The sequence below is a fragment of the Magnolia sinica genome, chromosome 12 (genome assembly GCF_029962835.1).
Source record: "Magnolia sinica isolate HGM2019 chromosome 12, MsV1, whole genome shotgun sequence".
Classification (NCBI taxonomy): domain Eukaryota; kingdom Viridiplantae; phylum Streptophyta; class Magnoliopsida; order Magnoliales; family Magnoliaceae; genus Magnolia; species Magnolia sinica.
Window position 1 is genome coordinate 48,817,032 of NC_080584.1, and position 24,892 is coordinate 48,841,923.

Consider the following 24,892-nt stretch of genomic DNA (forward strand, 5'->3'; position numbering starts at 1 on the left):
TCATCTTAGCGAATTGAACTCGACGAGCATCCAACATGTCATACCACTCAAAATAGTGGTCCATATTCGCCAACTAATCTAGAAAAGCCTTAAGGTCCAAGTGGTCATCAAACGTAGGGGCCTCTACTCTAACTCCCTTGAGTTGCGCATATGGGTCATAATGATCATGATGCCCCTCGCGGTGTGGGTGCAAGGGTACGTGCCCATGACCAATTCCTTGACCACCTCCATTCCTTGGTCTATTCTCCTGACTACCTGCCTGAGATTGGGCATCTTCCCTAATGGTAGGGTTTGTCCGGGCGGATGTCTCTAATTGGGTAACGCGCATATTAAGCTGTTCAAAGCATTGGTCCACACATTGTTCCAAGCACTTAACCAAATACTCAAACTACCAGGTTATATTGTTCATTGATTCTTGCAATTGCTTTATGTTTAGTATGGGGTGCAAGCCAAAACCATGACCAGTACGTGTGGGCATACAACTACTCACTCAACTCAAAGACCCTCTAACACAACATATACCTAAATGGGACTAAATGATCCTATTGGACTATATATGAGGGAAACTACACAATGCTACTAAAATTCCAGCAACCTAACTGCCCAAAGAGTGTGTCAATAGAAAATTTAGCCAAGAAATTTGAGGATTTTCTTACAGCAGAAAATTCAACAACCCCTAATGTGAATGATGGGTCCTATACAGCCCTATATGATGAGAGTTAATGCAAATTAAATATGAGTAGACTAAACACTAAACGTGCAAAATAATCCCCTATGAAAAACCTAAGCTTTGATACTAAATTTGATGCAGGACATGGAAATTAAATATGATATGCAAGATTTCAGACTTTAGATCATACTAATTTAGAAACAATCACAAAAATTCCACATCTCACATAAAGTCAAGCATTCAACAAGGGGGATCTACACAGGGTGTCCCGTATTAATTACGATACGGGCGTATTGGCCGATACGTATCAGTAACGGCCGATGCCATTACGCGATACGGGGCCGTAACGGGCACCCCACCGATATTGTAGCCATTACAGGGCGTAACGGCTGTTATTGCCCAGTAACGGCCAGGGCGTAACGGTCAGAAAACGGTCACTTTTTTTTTTGGCTTTTTAAGGTCCGTTTTTTTCACTTTTTTTTTCTGAAACTTCTCTCTTCCAAACTCTTCCTAACTCATTTTATTACTATTTTTGACCAATCTTAGCTTGATATTTTAGATAAAAACACCTTATATTAAGGATTTTCTTGATTCGAAGCTCCGTGGGCCATTTTCCGAAAATTCCTCAAAAATGGGTATTTATATTTGTTATTGAATGTTTTACTGTTTTAATGGTAGAATATGATGTGTTAATCATAGTAGAACATGTTAACCTGCATTTTACAGATTCTTGATGTCATTTAATATATTTTTTTAATTTTTTCTATTTACGCACTATTTTCGGCCCTTTTTTTTGAAAATTCGAAAAATCATTTTTTATTGAATGTTTTGCTGTTTTAATGATAGAATATGATGTGATAATCATAGTAGAACATGTTAATGTGCATTTTACAGATTCTTGATGTCATTTTATATATATTTTAATTTTTTCTATTTACGCACTATTTTCGGCCATTTTTTTGAAAATTCGAAAAATCATTTTTTATTGAACGTTTTGTTGTTTTAATGATAGAATATGATGTGTTAATCATAGTAGAACATGCTAATGTGCATGTCATTTTATATATTTTTAAATTTTTTTCTATTTATGCACTATTTTCGGCCTCTTTTTTTTTTTTAATTCGAAAATTCATTTTTTTTATTTAATGTTTTGCTATTTTAATGGTAGAATATGATGTGTTAATCATAGTAAAACACGTTAATGTACATTTTACAGATTGCTGTTGTCATTTTATATATTTTTTAAATTTTTTTTCTATTTTCGAATTAGTGACTTTATGTTTTTATTTTCTTATATTGGACAAGTTTTGGAGCGTCTTAGGGTTTAAAACATAAAATCATCTTTAATTCTTTATTGATTAGATTCTGAAACTGTATATAAATTTAGAATAATGAGTGCCGAGTAGACTGGACTCACAATCTCACATAGACATAGGTTATACACTCATGCTCATATCTAATCTATATCTAAGTAATTAGTATCTACTTAAACCTAAAGAAATGTCTGGGTCTGGCCAACAAGTGAGGATATTGGATGGCAACATTGTCAGAGGGTTGGTGGTAATAGGCACCAAATGAAGTGCAACTATTGTAATAAACTAGTAAGTGGTGGAATTACCCGTTTTAAACAACATTTGACATATCGAAAGGATCAAATTGTGGGATGTACTAGAGTACCGAAAGAGATTATGATTTTAATGCAAGCTAGTCTGGATAAGTCGAAGGGTAAACATGCTATTGTACAAAAGAAGAGAGATGAGATTTTGGATGCAACTCGATAGGAGGTGTTTGGTCATGAATATATGGGCGTTCGTGATGAAGATATTATTGATTTTGACGAAGATTCAGATCGGGAATTAGCTATAACTAGGAGAGAGAGCTTGCGTCTAGCTCATGAAGAGGAAGAACGTCGCCGTATGTTTGGCACGCATGGGTCAATACGTGATGGGGGGGGGGGGGGGTAAGTTTGGTGGGTTACGACATGTGTTTGGGAGCCGACGACAGACGTTTTCACATGATGCCCTTATACGTTTGGATGAAGAAATAAATGAGCCTAGGAGACCCTTTATTGATCCAATCCTATTTAGGAAAGAATCAACTAAACAAAAGAAGATAAAAGAAATGTTGAGTAGAACTTCCGTTGAGAAGCTAGGTAGAGCAGCAACAAAGTTATTTATACATGCCAACATACCTCCTAACGCGGCCAATTCTCCATATTCGCAGGTGGTAATTGATGCAGCAGCAGAAGCTGATGAAGGAATAAAAGCTCCCACGGCTAAAGAGATTAGGGGGAAATGGACAGATGAAGAGTATGCGGATGTGAAAGCATACGTGGCTACCTTTAAACTTGTATGGCAAGCCACAGGATGCACAATCATGTGTGATGGTTGGACTGGCCCAACCAGACGGAGCATGATCAACTTCATGGTGTACTGCCACTTAAGAACTATATACCACAAGTCAATTGATGCCTTAGAGGTAACAAAAGATTCTACTTATATTACTGGACTAATGGATAAAGTTGTGGAAGAGATTGGAGAGGAGAATGTCGTGCAGATTGTGACAAATAATGAAGCATCATATAAGCTTGCAGGACATAAGTTGATGAATAAGAGACGACATCTTTTTTGGTCACCATGTGCTGCCCATTGTATTGATCTTATATTAGAAGATATTGGGAAGAAGAAGAATGTTAAGAAAATGGTCGAAAGGGCAAGAAAAGTGACGACATTTATTTACAACCATAATTAAGTAGTCGCAATAATGACAGAGTTCACGAAAGTACAAGAGTTATTGAGGCCTGCGGCGACTAAATTCGCAAAAAAACTTTATAGCATTAGAGAGTTTATTCCAGCATAGGGGAGAGTTGAGTGAGATATTCGCTTCCCAAGAATGGCTCAACACAAAACATGAGCAGAAGACATCAGGGACGCCGGTTGAAGTTGCGAACACCATACGAAACAACAAATATTGGAAGAGGGTCAAGTCGATCTTAAAGGTGATGGAGCCACTAATGAGGGTATTCCGTCTTGTTGAAATCGACGAAGCACCTACCATGGGCTTCCTATACGATGCCATGGATAAGACAAAGTTGGCAATTCAACGTTATTGTAGAAGTTGGGAGTCTTATTGGAAGATGATTAACAGGATATGGACAAGACAACTACATCACGATCTTCATACAGCAGGTTACTACCTAAATCCTAGGTACAGATATGCCCAATCGTTTATTACGGATGATGAAGTTCGTATCGGGCTAAAGAATGTGATAAAGAGATTAGAGCCTGACTTAGATATGCAAATAAAGGCGTTGAATGAATTAGATACATTTGGAAACTACTTGGGTAGCTTTGGAGATACTCTTGCACAACATGCAATATCTAGGTTGCAACCGGACGAATGGTGGATTAATTTCGGAGAGAGTACAAAGGCTCTCCAAAAAATTGCAGTAAAAGTTTTGAGCCAGACAACATCTTCCTCTAGCTGCGAAAGGAATTGGAGTTGTTTTGCGCTTATTCATTCAAAGAATATAAATAAATTGCAGACTAGGACATTAGATAGAGTTGTCTTCATGCACTACAATATAAAACTAACAATGCGATGACATCATAGGAGCATGACAGCCGCCGATGACACAGACTACTGTCCAATAAACGTGGACAATATTTATGATGAGGATGACCAGCTTCTACCTTGGTTGAAAACAAGGGAAAAACAAATTGAAAAGGATAGTGAAGAATTGGAAATTAATGACTCAGAAATACACGGAGCGCAACAAGAGAGTTGTGCAGATGTGTTGGACCTAGTAAGAGGAATAGCGTTTATGCCAAGTACGGTTCAAGATCAACAAAAGAGTACAAGCAGTGGTAGCGTGACCGTGTCGGATGATGGTGATGATGACCTCCCTGCCCTTGGTGTTGGCACTTCTGGTGTTGCTCAGCACCCTATACAGCTGTCTATGGATCGCGATGCTGATGAACATCGACGAGGCAGTACACGAGGTCGGACTTATGAGTGTACCGAGTCATGATACAGCCAGCAGGAGGAGGGTACGTCTAGTGGTGCACTAGGTCTGGGAGTTCCGGAATATCAGCAGGCTCATGGTCCTGGTTATTATGATGGATATTCTTATGGTCAATTGGATTATAATTATGGTGGTTATACTAAACTTGTTCCATCACATTCATGTTGGAGTAGTCCTCCCGATCAATATTCATATGATTAAAGATATCTAAATTCAAATTCAAGTTAGTCATCACAGCAGACGCACTCTCAATCTCAAGATTCTCAACAGCCTGAGTACGGGCATCGGTATGGCTATTCGACAGGCACTGGTGGATATCCTTACTCGGGTTCGGAGTCGTTGCCTAGTCAGGATCAGTTATTCTCTGGTTTCGATGATCTAGTATTTTCTTCTGGCACTGGATATTATGGATATGCAACACCTCCACCTATTAGACAACCTCAGCCTGATAATGACGATGACGATGATGTGGAGGTCGAGCAACTACAAAAAAATAAATTTTTATTTTGGAGGTGACTTGTGATTGTGAGTATATATTTGTATTAAGGTAAGTATTTGCAGCAAACAACTCATAGCAGTATTATTGCAAGAAGCCAAGCACACACTTGACACTGCTGAACTTGTATTTAAAATAGTTCCCCTGACAAGCAATCAAGTTGTAGGGGAGTATATCAAACACTACTAAATTTTTTTTGTAATATTCTTGACTTGAGGATGACAGGTCACAAGACAGGAATCACAGTCACAGCCACGGGTATGTTAAATAAATTATGAAAAATAATTGCAAACACCTACATATGTAAGATATTTTCATATTACATTCATTCTAATATATCTATCATTGATAGTAGCTAGTTAGAAACTTAAATATATGAGTTTTGTAGTCAAATCCAGGTAGTTTAGTTCATAAACTCATCAGACAGTCTGATACAACTTCTCACCAAAGAGTGGACCGTTATACCACCATAAATATGTTCCAATTTATAAATGAATGCATATTTGAAATGCTTAGAATATTCCAGATTTAATCCAATTTTTTTCATATTTTTTTGGCAAAATAAAAAATAAAAAAATTACATCATTACGGGCCGTTACGGCCCTGTATCGCCGTTACGCCCCCGTATCCATATTGGTATCGGAGGGCATCATTACGCCAACCGATACCGATACGGGATACCTTAGATCTACAAGGGTCCAAGCCTACACATGCTAGGGTTGGATCAATTAAAATTATATACCAAACAATGATCAAAGGAGAGTAGATTCATCCACACATGCAAAGAATTATTTCCCCAATTCAAAGGCTCATATGTTTCAATTCGGAAAACCCTAGGGTTGTAAAAGGGGAATAGAGCTTGGGATTTAGGATAATCTAGGGTCAGGATTAGAGAAATTAGACGAGAGAGGAATGAAATGGAGGAGAAAGACGAACCCCAGATAATCTACACATGTGGACAGCGGTTGGGTCCAGACGCACGTGCGTGGGGATCCTGCCTGCACATGTGTGGGGCCCACGAACCCAAAAAAGGTCAGCTTGGTCGGCCAGGGGTGGGCCACTCACACACCAAGTTTCAGGTTGATCCGATGTCCGGTCTACGCACGGTGCTCCGCCGAAGTTTCAGCCCTCTTGCAGGGCCTGATTTTGCAAATCCGCTGTAGAGGGAGTGGCTGCAAAAAGAGGTGGATATGAAGAGTGGATGGCTGTAGGAGATGATGAATATTGATAGTAGGAGATGGGGGTGATTTGAGATGGGTGTGGCTTCGCACTACGGTAGTTAGCCCTTCGAAGAAGGGAGGGTTTCGCACCCAATTGGATTTTCACAACTTTGAGAATTAGAAAAAACCTATAAGGGGTTGCCTATTTATAAGAAAACCCTATACCCCAAAAGTCGCGCCATGTGCACACACTATTGCTTAGAGACAAAGTAACAAAAATAACAACTAATCAAAGTAATCTAAACCGTTCATGATATTCTTAATAATAATAATAAGCAAAACTCAAAGTCCTAGATCATTTAGGGTAGTGGGTCACGATCATGAGATCCAATGGTGGGATCCACATGATGATCGAGTCCACTCCAAGGAACCATAGCACAGTCCTCTAACTAGGAGGCCCTCCCTGGACGTTGTCATCAATCGATTGATGGTGGAGCCCTACTCCTCCTTGCATACGTGCGTAGGGGGGCATGTGTGTGCGCGAGATGTCCCCATCACATGAAACATGGAATCTTTTCGGAAAAGGAAGTAGACTTCTTATGAGGGCAGAAATCCTGCGAATTTCTTATCATAATGCAACCTAAAATAATAATTAAAAAAAAAGCTAGTCTATTTGTCAGTGTCATGGGTGACTATCCTCCATATCATCATCACTTCAACCTTTCCTCCAAAGATTTGGGATTGGCTTTTAAATGGTAGCTTGGAAAAAGTTTTTAAGATTGGCTTCCCACCGATCATCAACCATCCTCTTTTACCCAGGATCTCGAAACCAGCCACAACAACAGTTCACACGGACACCAGCTACATGACACATGGTCTCATCTATTATTGACCCCCCAGCCTAGCCATTACATGAACACCCCAAATTCTGAGCAAGAAAAGTAAGGTCATGGAGGGGTAGTTGTTAGGCAAAGCAATAAAGCACAAAGCACTAACACACTTAAAAGGTCAAGCTTGAGCAGTTCTATACACAAAATGGTAGGGAAATCACCATTACGATTTTACTTACACAACTCACATGCCAACATAGTCAAACCCCATAGCATACTTTCACACAACTATTGCTTGTTGTCCCCAAAGGAGAATTTGCGAACAGTTAATGTTTGGAGAATGTAGTGCCAAACGAGCCTACTGAGCATGAACAACAAGAGCTAACATCGAAGGATAAAAAAAGCAACTTCATTATGAATTTTGATTACCATAAGCCAGCTATCCATGTGGTGACTATCTCATCACCATCAAAGCTTTAGCCCAACTAATTGGGTTGGCTACATGAATCTCGTTCCACCAATCCACCCTATCAAGGACCATATGCTTAGTTAAACCAGTTAGTGGTGAATAACTCTATAAAAAAATAAAATTAAATTAAAAATTAAAAATAAAAACATCATTCTCAATCAGGAATTCTCAAAACAGCCTTAAAAAAACCTCAGCTAATCACCCTTTTAAGCGAATCAGCCTTGAGGTTAGCATTGTAATCAAGATAATATCAATAAAAATCTTCAAAAGATAGCATTCTAATTCAATGGCAAGATTCTTCATCACTAAAAGAAAAGTGGTCTCCTTCTCCCTGACAAAGCCGGACTGACTCCACCTTATCTAGGATATGTAGCTAATTTTCCATTATTCGCTAAAAAGTAGATTCCAATATTTGAAAAGTAAAAGCATCGTCATTTGCAAAAGTAGATTTCAAGCATCCCTCAACAATAAAATTAAAATTATTGTACCACTATGTAATCTTTTTACAGGTTAAGGCAACATTATTACGGTAAGATGGCATATCTCTAAAACAAGGATAGATCATTGAAGCTCCTTTTCTCCTCTATTTAATTGGAAAGAACTTCAAAGCCTAGACAAAGCTTCTAAGCTCGACCATCACTAGAAGCAGATAGAGATCAAGTGTGGTATAGTTTTAAATGTTTGAGTGTTTTTCCCTTATATCTTGTGAATATTTGAGTGAGAGTTTTGCATGAGAATTTTATCTTCTAAGCCTTCCGCTAGTACTACTTGCAAATTTTGGAAGAACTCACAAATCTCTGTAAATTTTTTTTTAATGTAAGTTCTATATATAAGTAAATTCTTCTATACATAAATGAATAATGTTTTGCTAGCTTAAACTGATTATTTCCATTTTTGTTATTAAAGCCAATACCAGTAAAAGTTCTTGAGATTTTATCTATTATATTTGTGATTTTTATACTCTTGGGTTTGAGGCCTCTTCTTGTGCAACATTTCAACCTGTTTGTTGCAAAGATAGGCATTATTAGGATTCTCGTCGTAAGACGTTGACAGGTGACCAAAGTAACCAAGTTACTTGATACAAATGGACAGATTCTTAAGATCTTTATTTGATGCTAGCTCTTCTACTTCTTCCGGTTCTTCTTCTAGGATAGATAGGACTATGTCTATTGAGAATTCTGAAGAAATAAGTTTTGTCGACATCTCATGTAAGAAAGTCAGGGAGAGAATTAGTTGATCCTCTTATAAATTCAATCTCGAAATTGAAAATGGCTAGGAGACTTTGCTATTTAGTGAAGATTCGCTTTGATACTAAATTTTTAACATAATTCTCGTCGATGTCTTTTGCACCTCTGCAATCAATTCTCAAAAGAAAACTTTGATTTAAAAGATCAAATTGAAACTTATTGATGTATTAAACAATTGACAAGATTTGTTTTTAATTATGGAACATTTCTGTTTGGTTTCATTCGAGGAACTAGACGTAAATTTTACAATTTATTCATTTTATTTATTTCTTACTTTAGTATTCCACCATATGCTATGTTGGAGGCATCTCTCTTAACTATTTTCATAGCTTCAACATTAAGAATACTGAGACATGGAAGAGATTTAACCTTTTGTTTAATCTTTGGATAGCTCGAGTAGGATCTATTGTCCAAGCTGAGGGGTTCTTCTTTAACAGTTTTCATTCTTGTGCCAGATTCTAATAGAAATCTCAATCGTAATTGAGATATCCTAAGAATCTTTGTAATTGAGATTTCTACACACAAGACCCCTAATAAGGGATCCTCCTCTTCATTAGGAGCTAAAAAGCACCGCCAAAAGATAATCATAATAGAAGACAATGACTCTCGAACTGTTTATTCCCAATAGTTAAATGAAGGGTCAATAACCCAAAGTACAAAAATGGATAAGGACCGGTTTAAGCTAGAAAAACATTAATCATTTATATATAAAAGAACTTACTTATATATAGAAGAACTAAAAAATTCTTAGAGAGATTCAGTTCTTACAAAACTTCAAGTACTAGCGGAAGGATTAAAAGATAAAACTCTCACTCGAATATTTACAAGACAATCACAATGAGAAAACACTTGAACACTTAGATCTATACAACACTTGACCTCTCTCTGCTTCTAGTGATGCTTCCCACTATGCTTTTGGTGATGCTTCCCTCTATGCTTTTGGTGATACCTGAGCTTTGAAGCTTCTTTCCAATTATATAGAGGAGAAAAAGAGCTTCAACAATTTAGCCTCGTTGTATAGAGATGTCATCATATCGTAGTACTGTTTCTTTTCCTATATAGAGATTCCATACTACCCCAACAAATAATTTTTATTTTATTGTTAAGAGATGCTTGGAATCTACTTTTGTGAATAACGATGCTTTTACTTTTTATAGCTTCGAATCAACCTTTTAGCGATTGATGGAAGATTAGCTACGTATCCTATATGAGGTGGAATCTATTTGGCTTTGTTAGGGAGAAGAAGACCACTTTGTCTTTTAGTGATAGAAAACCTTGCCATTGAATTATTATGATGTCATCTAAAAGTTTTGATTGATATTGTCTTGATTATGATGCTACCATTGACAACAATTCACTTAAAACGGTGATTAGTTGATGAATTCTAAAGTTGTTTTGGAGTTCATAATTGAGAATGATGCTGTCATAGATTTTTTTCTTTTTAAAATCAATCTTCCCATTCTTGGTGTTGAAGCATTGAGGTTATCGATACTGGTGCCATAACTGGATCGAGATTAAGATCGTTGTCTTTGTTATCGTTATCAGGAGGTGCTACTGGAATATCTTTGAGAATTTCAGGGATATTAAGATCCATATTGTACTCCTTTAAGAGGGTTTTGCATGTTTAACAAAATATTATTCTTTTGATAATTCTAGATTTTGAATAAAATCCTCTGTTTAATACTTTCTTGGAGCCAATTTTCGTAGTGAGGAATTTTAAGAAAGGAGATATTGGAGTTTTTCCCTTTACAAAATACTCAAATTTGAATTTGTCCCACCATTTAGGGTTGATGTTTTTTTCAAGAATGGGCAGAAAATATTAGGAATCAAGAGAGAAATCCAATCTTAGAATCCAAGGAAGAAAATCACCAGCAAAGAAATATAAATAATGCAATTTCTTTGGCATAGAGAAGAATTTGTGTTTTAAATTATAGGATAGCATCGTCATTTGGAAACCTGGAAACTTCCCTATCCCTTTTGTCCCCTTTACTTTCCCCACCCCCTTTGTTGTAATTAATCAAAGAAAGCTCCCTTTGGTTTTTGGACATCTGTTTGATCTGCACATGTTTCTATGAAAACCCTAGATCCCTTTCACTCCAAGAAAGTATCTTCATTTGGAAATCTCGAAACTTCCCTATCCCTTTTGTCCCCCTTGCTTTCCACACCTCCCAGTATCTTCATTTAATAACTCATGTTTTACCTACTGACTCCTCTGCCCTTGTCTCCTGTTTCATCCTATTTCTTTTTCCTCAGTAAGTTTGAAAATAGCCACAAATCATCTTCACAGTCCCCAAAAAGTAACCCCCACCATTCTTCCAACTCTCCCCATGGTCTCTTTGAGTAATCTCATTCCCCCCTTGATGCTCATTCTTGATTGTAATCCTTCTCGTGGAATACCTTTGAAATGATCATCTGTAGTTCCAATCTTCTCTGCTTATCAGCAAGAGGCCCATCTCCATTCTCAGGTTCTGTTGGCAACTCATGGATCAGCCTGTTGACAAAGTCATAAATACCTAGGCATTGTAGGGCCCACATAGCATCATTAATCATTAGCAGAGGAGGAATCGAGTCAACTACGCTAGCCATGGTCTTGAAAATCGGCTACTATAAGGCTAGTATCAATCATTGTACAACTGTCGACCACCTCATTTATGCGATACGGGAGTTGAACCATTGCATTTAAAAGGAAAAAAAGACCGGGGTGGGGTTGAACCATTGCATTAAGTTAAAATAAAAATAAAAATTGTACAAACAATATTGGTGCTAGTAGGCTGATACAAACTGATATAGCCACGAAGGCCCTCTTTTCAAAAACTCTCTCTCTCTCTCTCTCAACATTTTTATTCATTTCTAGCATGGAGGAAGCTTAAAAACTCATTTTAGACTTGATCTATGCTTAAGTTTCTGGACTGAAACACAAGATTTGAGTGAGATTCGGTAAACTAAAGTAGAATGAAGTGGGAAAAATTAGACGCGGGGGGAAGGGGTGGTCACTTTTTTTTTTCGTCTTTTTGTGTTATTTCACTATAATGGGTGCAATCTATCAAATCATGCTTCATTTTTGTTCGACTAGGGCTTATTTGGTTGACTTTCATTCAATGTTCTTATCAAAGAACGGTCGATACACCATTGAATAGATGTTAAAAACAAAAGAAATGATAGATTATGGCGCCCTTATTTTTCTCATTACTTTTAAAAAAATTTAAGGCTAAAAAAATATTTCGACCAATAGAGGCCCTATTGCTTATGGTCTGATAAACCCTATTGTGTCATTTTTAGGCTTGACGTTTACTCCCCTAGACACCAATATTAAAAAACTTAACCACAACTAACCCCACCAACCCCCTATGTTCTTCACAACATGATCTGATGAGGGTCCCAATCTTGTTACATCAGGTACAACATCAATCAATTTTTCTTGGATTAGAGTACTCCCATCTCCTGCAAATGTTCCTAGTGAGAGTCTGCGTGGCTTGATCCATAATTTTCAACCGCTGCTTCAGCATGAAATCCCCTTGATTCTGCATGGGATGGAAAGGAGAGATAGGAGGAAGCAACGTCTTGGGGGAGAAAAGAATGATCTCCTGTGACTCGTGTCCTCCATTCTTAGGAAGAGCCTTGAACAGGAACAGTTCCCTCATCGATTAAGTTAAAATCAACTCATATATGGAAAAATGATGGCTTTGCCCCTAATGTTGGGGAAATAACATCTTTCCTCATAGCACATGCACTACAGGCCTGCAATGTTATTGGGCAAATGAAAGGCTCTCGAATCTCCCTCACATGCAAGAGCAAGAGTCGATTTGAAACTTTAATCCCCATTGAAATATCCTCCCATTCACATGATGCACATGGGCTAACTGATTGGTGTCTCTCGCCAGTTGGTGAACCAACTAGAGCACAGTATTTGTCACTCCTACCACTAGGTGGATTGTTGTGCACCAAGGCACCTTAGTTGAATTTAACTGAAAAAGGTTCTGCTCATTGGAACACAATCAATCCCAACATTAGCCTTTGTCCTCTGCTCAAGTCCTGTCTTCGTCTCTGTTAACCTTGACAACCACCTTGAACATGTCAATCCATGCCTCTAAAACATTGTATAATGCCTTGCCCATTTTTAAGTGAGAAAATAGGAAGTACTCTCCATTCATAGAACTGGAATTGATTTCAACCATGTCCCCTAAGCAAGATCCAATCTTCTCGAATATTCTGTCTTCCCAAACCACCAATGAAGTCGCCAATAGTTTCACCCATATGATCTCAAATCTGAAAACTAGACCAGCACAATGATCTGACCACTTGTTAAAGTGATCACATCAGCCAACAAACAACCGAGGTTTAAGGTCAGGTGTCAACAAGATCCACACCTCCAATCTGTTGATCTACTAGATAGAGACCTCTCCCTCCAATAGGCTCCATCCGAGAGCCATCCACTCAACAGCTAAGATAGGGGTTCCTTCAACTACGAATGACACAAAATTGTTGCCCAGCTAGCTGGTCCACTTATTCACTACCCCTGAAGAAACTATGATTATTTTATGCCATTCGCCTATCCTATCCATAGGCAATCTTTACTTGCCAGACCAGAAGCAATCAACTTCCCTTTCCTTAGAAATGTCACTACCAAGCTCGAATACTTCCTTGAAGGACTTACCTCCTCTACCTAGAGCAACAGCTTCCCGGACCACAACACCCTTCGGCTTTCCTAGTCCACTTTTAAACCAACCAAACCCATCAACAGAAAACAGGGGGCCCAAGCTTGAGAAAGGAATATGCCCTTTCATACTCTACCTCTACAGGACCTCAGCCCAAATTTAACAAATTGAACCATCACCTGCTTCCCCCTAACCATCTACCATCCATTCCTTCAACACCAGCCTTAACTTCCTCTTCGATACAAGGTTATGATAAGATGATGATGATCTAGAGTAGGCCCTTCTAATTGACTGAAGGACCGAGAAAAAAAAAAAAAGGCCACATCAAAGTAATTGCTCTAAACTTTGATTTCATGTATGTCGAGAACAGTTAGATATTTATTTGTTTCTTGAACATTCATAGCTATGCATAGTCATAGTTTTGAACACTGAGAAGAATCATTTTTGTTGCACATTGTGAGGTGATATTCAAGTCAGTAGTTTAGTAGACTCCTACAATATGGTCGATTCCTCTGTTGGATTTGTGTTTAAATATGGCCATTTCATGAACATGCATGCAGGGAGAAACAAATAAAGGCCCCAAAAAGCCACTAAAATTTGTTGACTTAATCAAGCACAATTAAACAAGTTTCAGCTATATTATATTTAGCTTAATGCCTAGGCGCATTTTGATGCTAAACTCAGATGAAATGCAATTTCTCATTTCAATAAAGATGAGATAGCCAATATGGGGTTAGCCCCACTCATAGGAGGGACCGATAACTTTGAATCCAACCATAATGAATTGCAATTACTCAACCAAAAGATGGAATAGCAAACATGGTGCTAGAGCCAAGCCTTTGAATACGACGAACTAGCATTGACACTTCTGTTCCAATTGTTTCAAGTCCGACTTGAAAGTTGAAACAGATTGGATTACAATTAGGGGTTGGATCATTATGAATTTAACATGATACCAACCCCACTTTGGCCGTTTCGTCTTTCAGGAAACAGACTTAACTGCTGCAATTCCTTAGGGTTAATCAAGACATAATCAATCCATATCAGGAGTTAGATTTCATTTTCTCATGACCTCAGTTCTAATTTGACAGCTTACAGTGTTTATGCATCACCACAAGTTTCCATGACTAGGAAAAACTTTCTAGTATTTCAGTCATAGAGAATAAAACTTTTTCCATATGGATCTCAGATGCATAAGCAAAAAGCTGATGAGATGAATTGAAAACTTGTAACTGCCTACTAGATGTGACATCTTACCTGAATAAAGCTTCTGTCTTTAGCCCCAGAGACAAGAGCGAAATTATCATAATCAGTTGCAATCACATCATAAGGCTCCTTAGGGATGAACGGCAATGTAGGAAAACGTAGGTAACACTTTTCTCTAATCATCTCTTGCCTCTCCAGATCAGTTTCCTGTTTCTCTGTATCTTCCTCAGAAAGGCATTGAACATTCCCTCTTATACCTGTAATATATCCATCAGGGCCACCATGAACACAAAATGTATCAACCCGGATTGAGGGGGCTTCAGCATCAAATGTGTATATGCCCTGCATTTTAATTGAATGAATACTTCTCGGAACCAACCGTCAGTGCTATAAGAGCTGCCGTATGAAGGTTGACCAAAAGAAACAATTTTGTTTGCTTGATCCAGCAACAATACAGGTGCAAACCCCACTTCTTCTTCTTCTTCTTTTTAATCTAAGCAGTTTATCTGATAGGCCCCATCATGTGATTGGCCACAGCTTGATATTTCCTGTATTAGATGATCATACGTATTTAATAAAAGTGGACAATGCCAATGGTTCACAATTAATGGGGCACACTCATACGTTGAGGATCATCTGATGGGTGGAGCTTTTGTGGGTTCTCCCATCCACCGTAAGGTCCACAATACAAATGCTTAGGATCACCAAGAAGTGGGTCCAATGTGTATAATTTGCTGGACCAAGAAATGCTATTGAACAATGTAGATTTCCTCGTACAATAATACTTTCACTTCAATGAAATACTAAGCAAATAAGAAAGAATTAGGAAATGGCCAAATTATTAGGTGAAGGTCACAACCAGCACATAAATTTCGCTCCAATGCTACCTGTGTACAGTGGCAGTCTTCTTGTCCTTGTCCTGCAAATCCACGCTTCAGAGAAGCTACTTCAAACCATCTTCCTGAATATCTGACTGGATCAAAATTCTTAGCTGTCATACCGCTCATCATTAGTTTCCCACCTCGTTCATCTGACATCCCATCGAGTTGTAGAGGTGCGCGGGGATTTGCAGCTATTGCAAGCTGGCAAAAGTTATTGTAATGAGTTGATTCTGCTGCAATGACCTGGCCAGGAGAAACGAAAAGTTGTAAAAGCAGTTGAAACATTTTAGCCCTGCAACTATAGTCTTTTGATCCATTCCTCCTATACTGTCTAATTGCTTGTGTTATCTCTCATATCTTCTTCTTCCTGCAAGAAAAGCTGATTCTTAGACATTTTGTTGAGTATATTTCTCTTTTGGGGTGTCCAAATAGTCATGGAATTCACAGCTAACATGTTTAATGCCCAGAAAGCTTCTTTAACAAAAAAAAAAAAAAAAAACTTTTCTGCCTGATCATTCTCTAGATTTACAACTTTACATATCTAGAGAATACTACGTATGATCATAATCCTATCCTATTATTCATATGATTGCAGGTAACAGATATGGGTCTACTTGCAGAGTTGCTTGAACCCCAAATCTTATGACACAGGCCTAACATTTAAGAACTTATTATTTTAAAATTTATGTCTAGCATACTTCTATTAATCTTGACTATCTGACATGGATCCTTATTCCTTAGACAAACCATGTCATTTCATATCCTAACCCCAATACTTCAAGCTATGAGATGGAATTTGCACTTATCGTGTCATCTGCAACATGTACTGCCACTCCGATATTTAAAAAAAGAGGCAGTATACAATGCTTACCAGAAGAGTTTCTACAGAACACTCAGGCTTTCAGTTCATACAAGTGCAGCCATGGTTTAGTGATCCAAACTTGTATATGATGGGCCCAGCTGTGAATGGTCCTAGATTGGAAGATCCTTGCCATCAAATCTTGCCCTTGTTTTGGCTGAACATTGTTGCTGTATTTTCTTTCTTAATCATCATCATCATCATCATCATCCTAGCATTAATTGCAGCAATTTGGAGTTTGCTTTTAACTGGCAGATTGGCAAAAAGTTTTGCATTTTGACTGCAAACCATACATCAGCCTTCTTCTTGTAACTGGGCTCTTGGAATCGGCCATGGCATCCTGAGCAACGTGTAATACCTCTAAATATAAAATCCATACTCATGGCATACCCTTGTCATATTTGGGTATTGTAGATGCCAATGAACTATTCTCTTCAAGATATATTTCGAAAACTACCTCACCTGGTTTGGTTGAGAGAGAAATATGAATGATGCAGCTAGGCCAGAAAAGACATGTCCCGCAACAGCTTCCTTGCTTGATTTAGTATACTCCAATGCACATTTCAATGTTCTTTTCTCTGGTAAAGAGCATATCCTCCTACAATGGTAGAAGAAGAGAATAAAAAAGTAATAAAAGAAAGAATACACTAGCAACCAAGAGAAACAAAATAGACTATTGCCGCATACCAAAATCTTCAGCTACTATTACAAGAAACAGAAGAAAAATGGATACAAAAATCCATGTAAAATTCCAATGAAACAATCATTCCAAGATATGGCATGGGTGGTGCAGTATGGATTTTACACAAAGTATCACATGCGGTTAAATATGGATATGCCACCTATTTTGAACTATCAGGGTATCATAGCTCTGAAATAGAAGATGTTTACAGAAGGGTTTGTGACCTCAATCATTTAATGATATAGAAGAGTTCTGTGCCTGAGAAGCAGAATGAGATTGAAGATCTTATGGGATCTGATAGAGATAAGTATAAATCAGAAAGGGAGGGAGGATGTAATGGTTGGATGCCCTGTCATGACATTGTGAGGAATCAACTATTCTCCTTGCAATATGGATTGACAACATGAATCTGGACATGGCAACAGGAATATGTGGCTGCTGAATTTGTGAAGGCTCTTCTAGAAGAACTTCGAAAGGACCCAATGACAAAGCCCAAGTATTATTGTTAGAGGACTGAGTGCTATAATAGAGGGATCAAATCACACTAGCACCACTAGAAGGTATTGAGTATGGAAAGGAAACTGTCTGGTGGACCCTCCAATCCCTGAACTCTTAGGATGTTGAAATGTTAAGGATTGGTTCGTAGGAGATCGAAGAGAGCAATTTTGTGGGCTTCCAGAAGCATGGGAACTCTCTTTTTCTGTTACCAAGATTAGGATGTTAGCTTCCTCCACAAGGGCATCCTTAAATCTCATTCCCATAGAGGTGGATGACTGATCTTGAAGAGACAATTTGACGTAGGACAATTAACCACTTGCTCCAAAAGCTCCGCCTCATACGGGCCACTCACCCCGAGTGTGCCCTGCATCCCACATGCAACCCCACTCGAGCTCGGCGTGAAAATGCCCCTGCATTAATCACCCCCGGTGAGGAGCCTCGAACACGAGACTTCTCGCTCTGATACCACTTTTATGCAGGACAATTAACCACTTGCTCTAAAAGCTCGAACTGATAGAGTATGGTGAATTAATCCCTTTATCTCATAGCCCAGGCCCCACATCACATGGGTTAAGACCTCTGTTGAACCCCCCTCGTGAGCCCCACATCACATGGGTACCACTTCACACGGGTGGGCTCCACCTCACACGGGCCGCCCACCCCGAGTGTGCCCCTGCATCCCACAAGCAACCCCACTCAAGCCTGGTGTGAAAATGCCCTTGCATTACAATTGCTCTTGCTCTTGCATGGGGCCATCTTATCCATTGCCTTGATGAAATCATTGTAACCTTTATGTTTTTCATAATAAACTTTTAGATTGCAAACAAAAAAAGCAATGGCTACAACTTATAATATATCATCTTCATAATTATCTTAGCTACTTGGCATCGGGTTTATGGGTCCTCTTTCACTAATCAATCCAATGTAAGGCCCAACCCTCGGTAAGTAAACAAGCCTTCATATCCCTTCCAAGTTCCAACAAGGTGTTCCATAATGGTAATGGTGGCTGTAATGGCCACCCTAGTTACTATTACGATACCAACCAACCACCCCCCCCCCCCCCCCCCCAAAAAAAAAAACTGTTTCTGGACCGTTACAGCTCTTTTTTCTATAGCGGCGATTTTTGCCTTGTAACGTCCATTACGTAACAGTCGTTACGTAATAGATTTGGGATACCATGATTCCAACCACCTTGGTAGTAATCCTTTTAGGGGGCGTTTGGGGCGTGGCTTTGGGAAGGATTAGGTGGGATGGTATTCAAAAAACATAATTATTACCCATGGCAGGGATTGTTCCTTGTTACCATGGGATAAGCTTAATTCCATGCTTTGTTTGTAATACGGTGGTACATTGAATGGATATACCCACCATCATTTGAAACTACTGAGAATAACACACGTGTTATGTATAAACCGTTCATTTGTTTTGTAACCTCATTTTATGGCATGGGCCTAAAAATGAGGCAGATCCAAAACTTTTGTGGCCCCAAAGAAGTTTTCAATGGTAAGTATTCAATCCTCGTTGCTTTCTATGGTGGGGTCCACTTGAGCTTTAGATCTACCTGATTTTTTTGGCCCATGCTTTAAAATGATCTCGAAAAATGGGTGGACGATGTGGATATAGGTCACACATCATGGTGGGACCTACATGACTTGCTAACATTGAGTGAAATTGGCACGGGACCCAATGCAATTCCATTTGATCTACATTCAAGCTTTTCCATTCTTCCCAAACATGGAGTGGAATTGGAACAGGACCAGATGCAATACCATCCCACCTAGGCATTCCTCTCATCCTCTTTTTAGGCCCTTCAATCGTAATCAATGTTCCCTTCCCTGAAACTATCTTCAGGCTTTGTTACACATGATAGAACCATCTCAATATGCTCTCCATCATTTTATTTCTTACTAGGACTACTCCAAAGCTACTTTGGATGACTTCATACTTATATCTATCCTTCATAGCCTTCGCAGACATCCATCTCAACATCCTCATCTCTGTAGTTCTTGTTCATAATATACTCATGTTCAAATGTATTCCTAACGATAACCAAAACTAGGTATATAGCCAATTGATACCATTCCGGTTCCAAGTACCAAAATTCTAAGTTCAAAACCCAAATAAATCTAGAGTGCTCATTTTTAGAAAGGGGGATACCTTAATGGCTTATCCTTATGTTTCCGAATCAATGTACCAAAAGAGCTTCGAAGGATCGATTATCACAAACCCTAACCCAAACTTGAAGTAGTATCTCCTTGGCTCTGATGGAAAGACTTCCATATTTGGGGTGGTTGATAGGTTGAGTGTTTTTGTTTTTTTTTTCCTTTGTTGCATCCTTATATTGCAGCTATGGCTCCATAGATTTTCCTATGTAAATTTAAGGTGCATGGAATGGCTAATATCCAATATGTGTCGTTGACACGTTGTTTTCAAGAGTCAATTTGCAAACAACGCTTTTTTCTTGCAACCTCCTCCCTCAATCAGAACTCTTTTCTTTTCCTTTTCCTTTTTCTTTTTGAAGGGTTATCAAAATTGTTTTCAAATTGGGAAGATTTTCAGGTCATCCATGTGCAAATATTGGCCACCAAACAATCAACGAACAACGAGCACCACTTGCATGGACTGGGTGCATCAAGACACTCCCTATGATCCATTCCATCAGGACCATGTTCCTCTCCCATCAAACCTCTTTCACATGTTGGATGGATAGGATCCTGCAATACGGAAGAGTTTGTGAACATCTCACATCTGCAGCGGGTCCCATAAGATCAACAGTCCGGATCAATGAGCCATGGGTCCCATTCTTGCAGACCAGGTGCATATGGACACTACTCATGCTATAATGCATCAGTACACAAGTAAATTCCCCCATAGCTAAGCTCTTACAATTATATTGTATCATGAAATTCCAAAAGGTTGCCATGGCCTAAAATGTGGCAACAGATCAACTGTATCCATCACATACACGTACATCAATCGTGGCCAACGACATTGTGGGCCCCATCGTATATGTGTGGCCACCTGCTTTCAGCTGTTCAATTTTGACCGATGATCAATTCCATTCTAGCCGTCCACTTAATGGGCAACATGGATTGCCTGCAACACCCTGTTAGAGGAAGTTCCTGCACTCAGAAGTTAGGTGCAGCCCTCCATAATGTTTTTGAGAAATCTACCCCATCCATCCATTTTTTGACAGATCTTGTTAGGGCATGAGCCAAAAATGAGGCAGATCCAAAACTCAAGTGGGCCGCATGACAGAAAACAGTGAGGATTGAATGTTTACAGTTGAAACATTCATCGGGCCACAAAAGTTTAGGATCAGGCTAATATTTTTGTGTTTTCAGTTCATCCCAGTATGAATGACCTTATGAACAGTGTTGATGGCATATAAACATCACGGTGGACCCCAGGGAGGTTTCAACAGTAGGCATTTCCCCACGGCCCACCTACTTTTTCCTGTCATGCGGCCCACTTGAGTTTTGGATCTGCCTCATTTTTGGGCTCATTTCCTAACATGAGCTGGCAAAACAGATGGACGTGGTGGATTTCTCACAAACACTACGGTGGGCCCCACCTAGCTTCTGAGCGCAGGAACTTCCAGGCAAACCAAGTCCCTTCAAAACCATCCTATCAGTGTTACTTTCTGTTAATTCTCCATCCACAATGGGGTTCGTGATTTGGACGGCATCGATTGATGGATATGACTGCCAATTCCGGGTATCTCAATTCCCCTAATTTAGTAAACTGCAATGCACGAACTCCACAGTCTAGCCAGACGTTTAAAACGAAAAGCAAAAGAAATCCCGATTTTCATAGAACGAAGATTTCTGAATTCCAAGAATGTGAGATTCTCACAAAAATCGGAAACACCTTCACAAAAAGTAAAATGGGGTGTTTGGTTGCACCAAATTGAACTGGTTACTAATAAAATGTCATGAGATTTCATGATATTTGGTCCAACCAAACGCACCAAAAAAGAAAATTTCGAAAATTTGTACCTAGAAAAAGATGGAGGTTGAAGGAGTAGGGGAGAAGCCTGAAGAAGCATTGCAGATCTTGTAGAAGCTTCTGGACTCTCTTTCTCTCTCTTTCCCTGCAAAATCCGAATTCTTCGGAACTTTGATTTTGATCGGTGATCCTTTTCATCCATTCATTCATTCATGAGGAGGAATTTGTACTCTGGAAAAGCGTGTTGGATGATACGCAGACATTTTATTTGTCCACGTGGCACATAATCCAAATATGTAGTATCCATTTTAGATAAGTCGTAAAAAGAACTAGCATAATATTATAATATTAATCGGATGATTGTAATCTCTTCGAGCCGCCGATTATTGTTCATTTTGGCCGTTCGATGTATATCAAATGATCGACAAGTTGTGAGCTCTTTTCCATATGAATTTTATTTTATAAACCATCAAAAGAGAGGCTCAATATCTTAACAGTTTATTTTGAGTCATACATACGGCAAGTCTACAGCTTCTTAGTGCCCGCATATTATGCATCATACTCTGACAGAGTATCAAAGTCTTTCTATTATAGTTTTTTTGGTCTAAATAGCCCCTTGTTATAATGGGGTCCAAGGAGTACATTATTTCATGACTTAAGTTTTCATGAAATCACTTTTTCATTCATTTATTTATTTATTTTGTAGTACTAAAATATGCAGGCTACACTGATTGCTTCTCATATGGAGTTGACTTATCTTGGAAGGATAAAATGGCTTTGTAAAGGGATTTCAATCGCACCAAAAGAAGAGGAAGGCCTGCTCCATGGTTGATTTGATCCGTTCATGTGATTTGAGACTTTCTAATTTATTGAAGGGTTTTGATTTCATTTTCATCAATAAAGATAGCGGTTGTCTTTTATATATTTCGAATTTGTTTCATCTGGTTTGATCCATCCTTCGATGTCTTCTTTCATCATTTTTAGACCCATGTCCTGAAATTCTTTTCTCCAACTAATGGTTGTTGCAGATTACAAAGGAGATGCACCGTGAATCCTAAAGAAATGGTCCAAAAATTTATATAGACTAAAAAAATGTTAATTTCGTTGGCATTTGAATTTATTTCGAGCAGTTATTTTGAAGGGAAGGGACCACCAACATTGAAGGTACTTAGGACCGTAGCATCTGGCATCATTCCCTTCATTCCCTCCATTTATTTTTTGTGTTTTGTTCAATATTTTTTATGAGAATGGGTGTACTCTCTGATGACAGCCGTCTCTTCTGTGGATCCTGCCTCCATCATATCCTTCTCTAAGCAACATTGACAGAACGGTAGGTGTAACATTTATTTTTACATGGTTTTTATCAACTAAAATAGATCCATTCCAATAGGGATTTTGTCAGAAATGCATAACGGAGATCCATACACCAAGCTCAACGATGATATTGAAAAAATGCACACCAGAGATATATGGACTGGGGATGACGAATATTCACTAATATATAATGTGGATTGCTGATATTAACAGTGGACTATTGATATTCTCGGTGGACCATTAGTATTAATAGTGGACCACCAATATCCACTATAGATCGTCGATATTCACTGTGGACCATCGATATCCATAGTGAATATCAGCGATCCACAACTAATATTAGCGAACCAGAGTAAATATCAATGGTCCATTGTCAATGTTAGCGGTCTATAGTGAATATCCATTCGATGTGCAATTTTTAAGCGAATATCGGCAATCCACAATGAATATCCTTATATGTCTAATAGCCCTATATTTTTTCTTTTAGGTACATCATGGCTCTTCGGTACATATGTTACTATTATAATGGGAAGCTGATATATGAACGAGGGAATTGGTCTTACAAAGGTGGGCGATTCTAAGATGGTCATTACGAGCAACAAAATTAGATATGAGGATCTCGTATTTAATGTGCATAAGATTATGAACACAATACCCGCGGATTACTAGCTTAGAATGAAGATTATTTATGCTTCGGTTAGCAACGTATCAATTTATCCATAAATTCTCAAAGACGACAATGATGTAATGTTGTATATGATTATCTTCGGCCATAACCCCATAGTTAAGCTACTTTGTTTATAGAGAAAGTCAGATGTACAAGTGTAGTAAGATAAGTAAATATGAATAAGCCAGTAACAAAGGTGGATACCTCTTAATATAGAGATGACTATACAGAGGTTATATCACTAGATTGTACATACATCACTAGCCCATCAAGCAATGCACTCATTCAAGATCTAAGGTTTGACAGTTTGGACACATTGATTTTTCTCTCTCCGTCTCATGAAGAGTGCAATGACACCTCCAGTAGTTGGTGTACATACAGTTGACCCATCAAGTAATGCACGCATATATGTCCCACTATTTGACGGTTCTGATGTGTCAACTTTTAAATTGTTGGATAGCCAAGACTGCACAGACACCCCTTCACCGGATTGTGCAAACAACCCTTTGGCGTTAACCAATGTATCCATTCAAGATTCGATAATTGATAGATTTGACGCGCCAACTTTCAGTCCCCATCTCGTGAAGAGTGCACTAACATCCTCCCACCAATTGGTGTAGATATAGGTGTCCCATCAAATTATGCACATATACATGTTCAATTGTTTGACGACTTTGATGAGCCAAGTTTTCGATTATTGGATAGCCAAGACTACACGGACATTTCTTCACCGTATCGTGCAAATATCCATGGCATATCAAGCAATACACCTATTCAAGATCCAAGGCTCGATAGCTTGGATGCACGGACTTTTCACTTTCCGTCTCATGAAGATGCAATGACAACCCTTCACCAGTTGGTGCAAATGTACTTGGCCCATCAACTTATACACCTATACATATTCCGATGTTTGACAGTTGGGAGTGACCATTAACTCTACGGAGGCATACAATAGTGGTATGTTGCCACTTAACATACGCAACGATGATCCTATATTCGTTAACAAGGATTATTCGGGATATTTGGATTTTGTTGATGATCCTACTGAAATAGTTGTCAGATAGATGTATAGGGATAATGTTGACTCCATGATGCTCTTTACAAGTTTGAGTTCCAAGAACTATTCCAATATAAGGTTTTAAAATCAAACAAGCAAAGATACACAATTACATGTCTCATTGAAAGTTATGGTTAGAGGTTACATATATTAAGGCTGGATGATGCTGGTGGTTTCAAAATAAAGATATACATATACAAACACACATGCAGCCAGTCTTCCAATATGA

The 24,892-nt window shown here is 38.6% G+C and overlaps 1 protein-coding gene across 1 annotated transcript in view; it reads right to left on the minus strand.

Moving 5' to 3' along the window:
• LOC131221341 (chloroplastic lipocalin) overlaps positions 1-21,842 on the minus strand; it is a 31,260-nt gene extending 9,418 nt beyond the window's left edge. The window contains exons 1-4 of the mRNA XM_058216571.1: positions 21,676-21,842; positions 16,960-17,095; positions 15,645-15,881; positions 14,809-15,099 (exon numbers count right to left, since the gene is read on the minus strand). Of these exons, the coding sequence (XP_058072554.1) occupies positions 14,809-15,099; positions 15,645-15,881; positions 16,960-17,095; positions 21,676-21,827 (816 nt within the window). The 5' untranslated portion in view covers positions 21,828-21,842. The remainder of the gene's footprint in view (positions 1-14,808; positions 15,100-15,644; positions 15,882-16,959; positions 17,096-21,675) is intronic.
• Between the last annotated feature and the right edge of the window lie 3,050 nt (positions 21,843-24,892).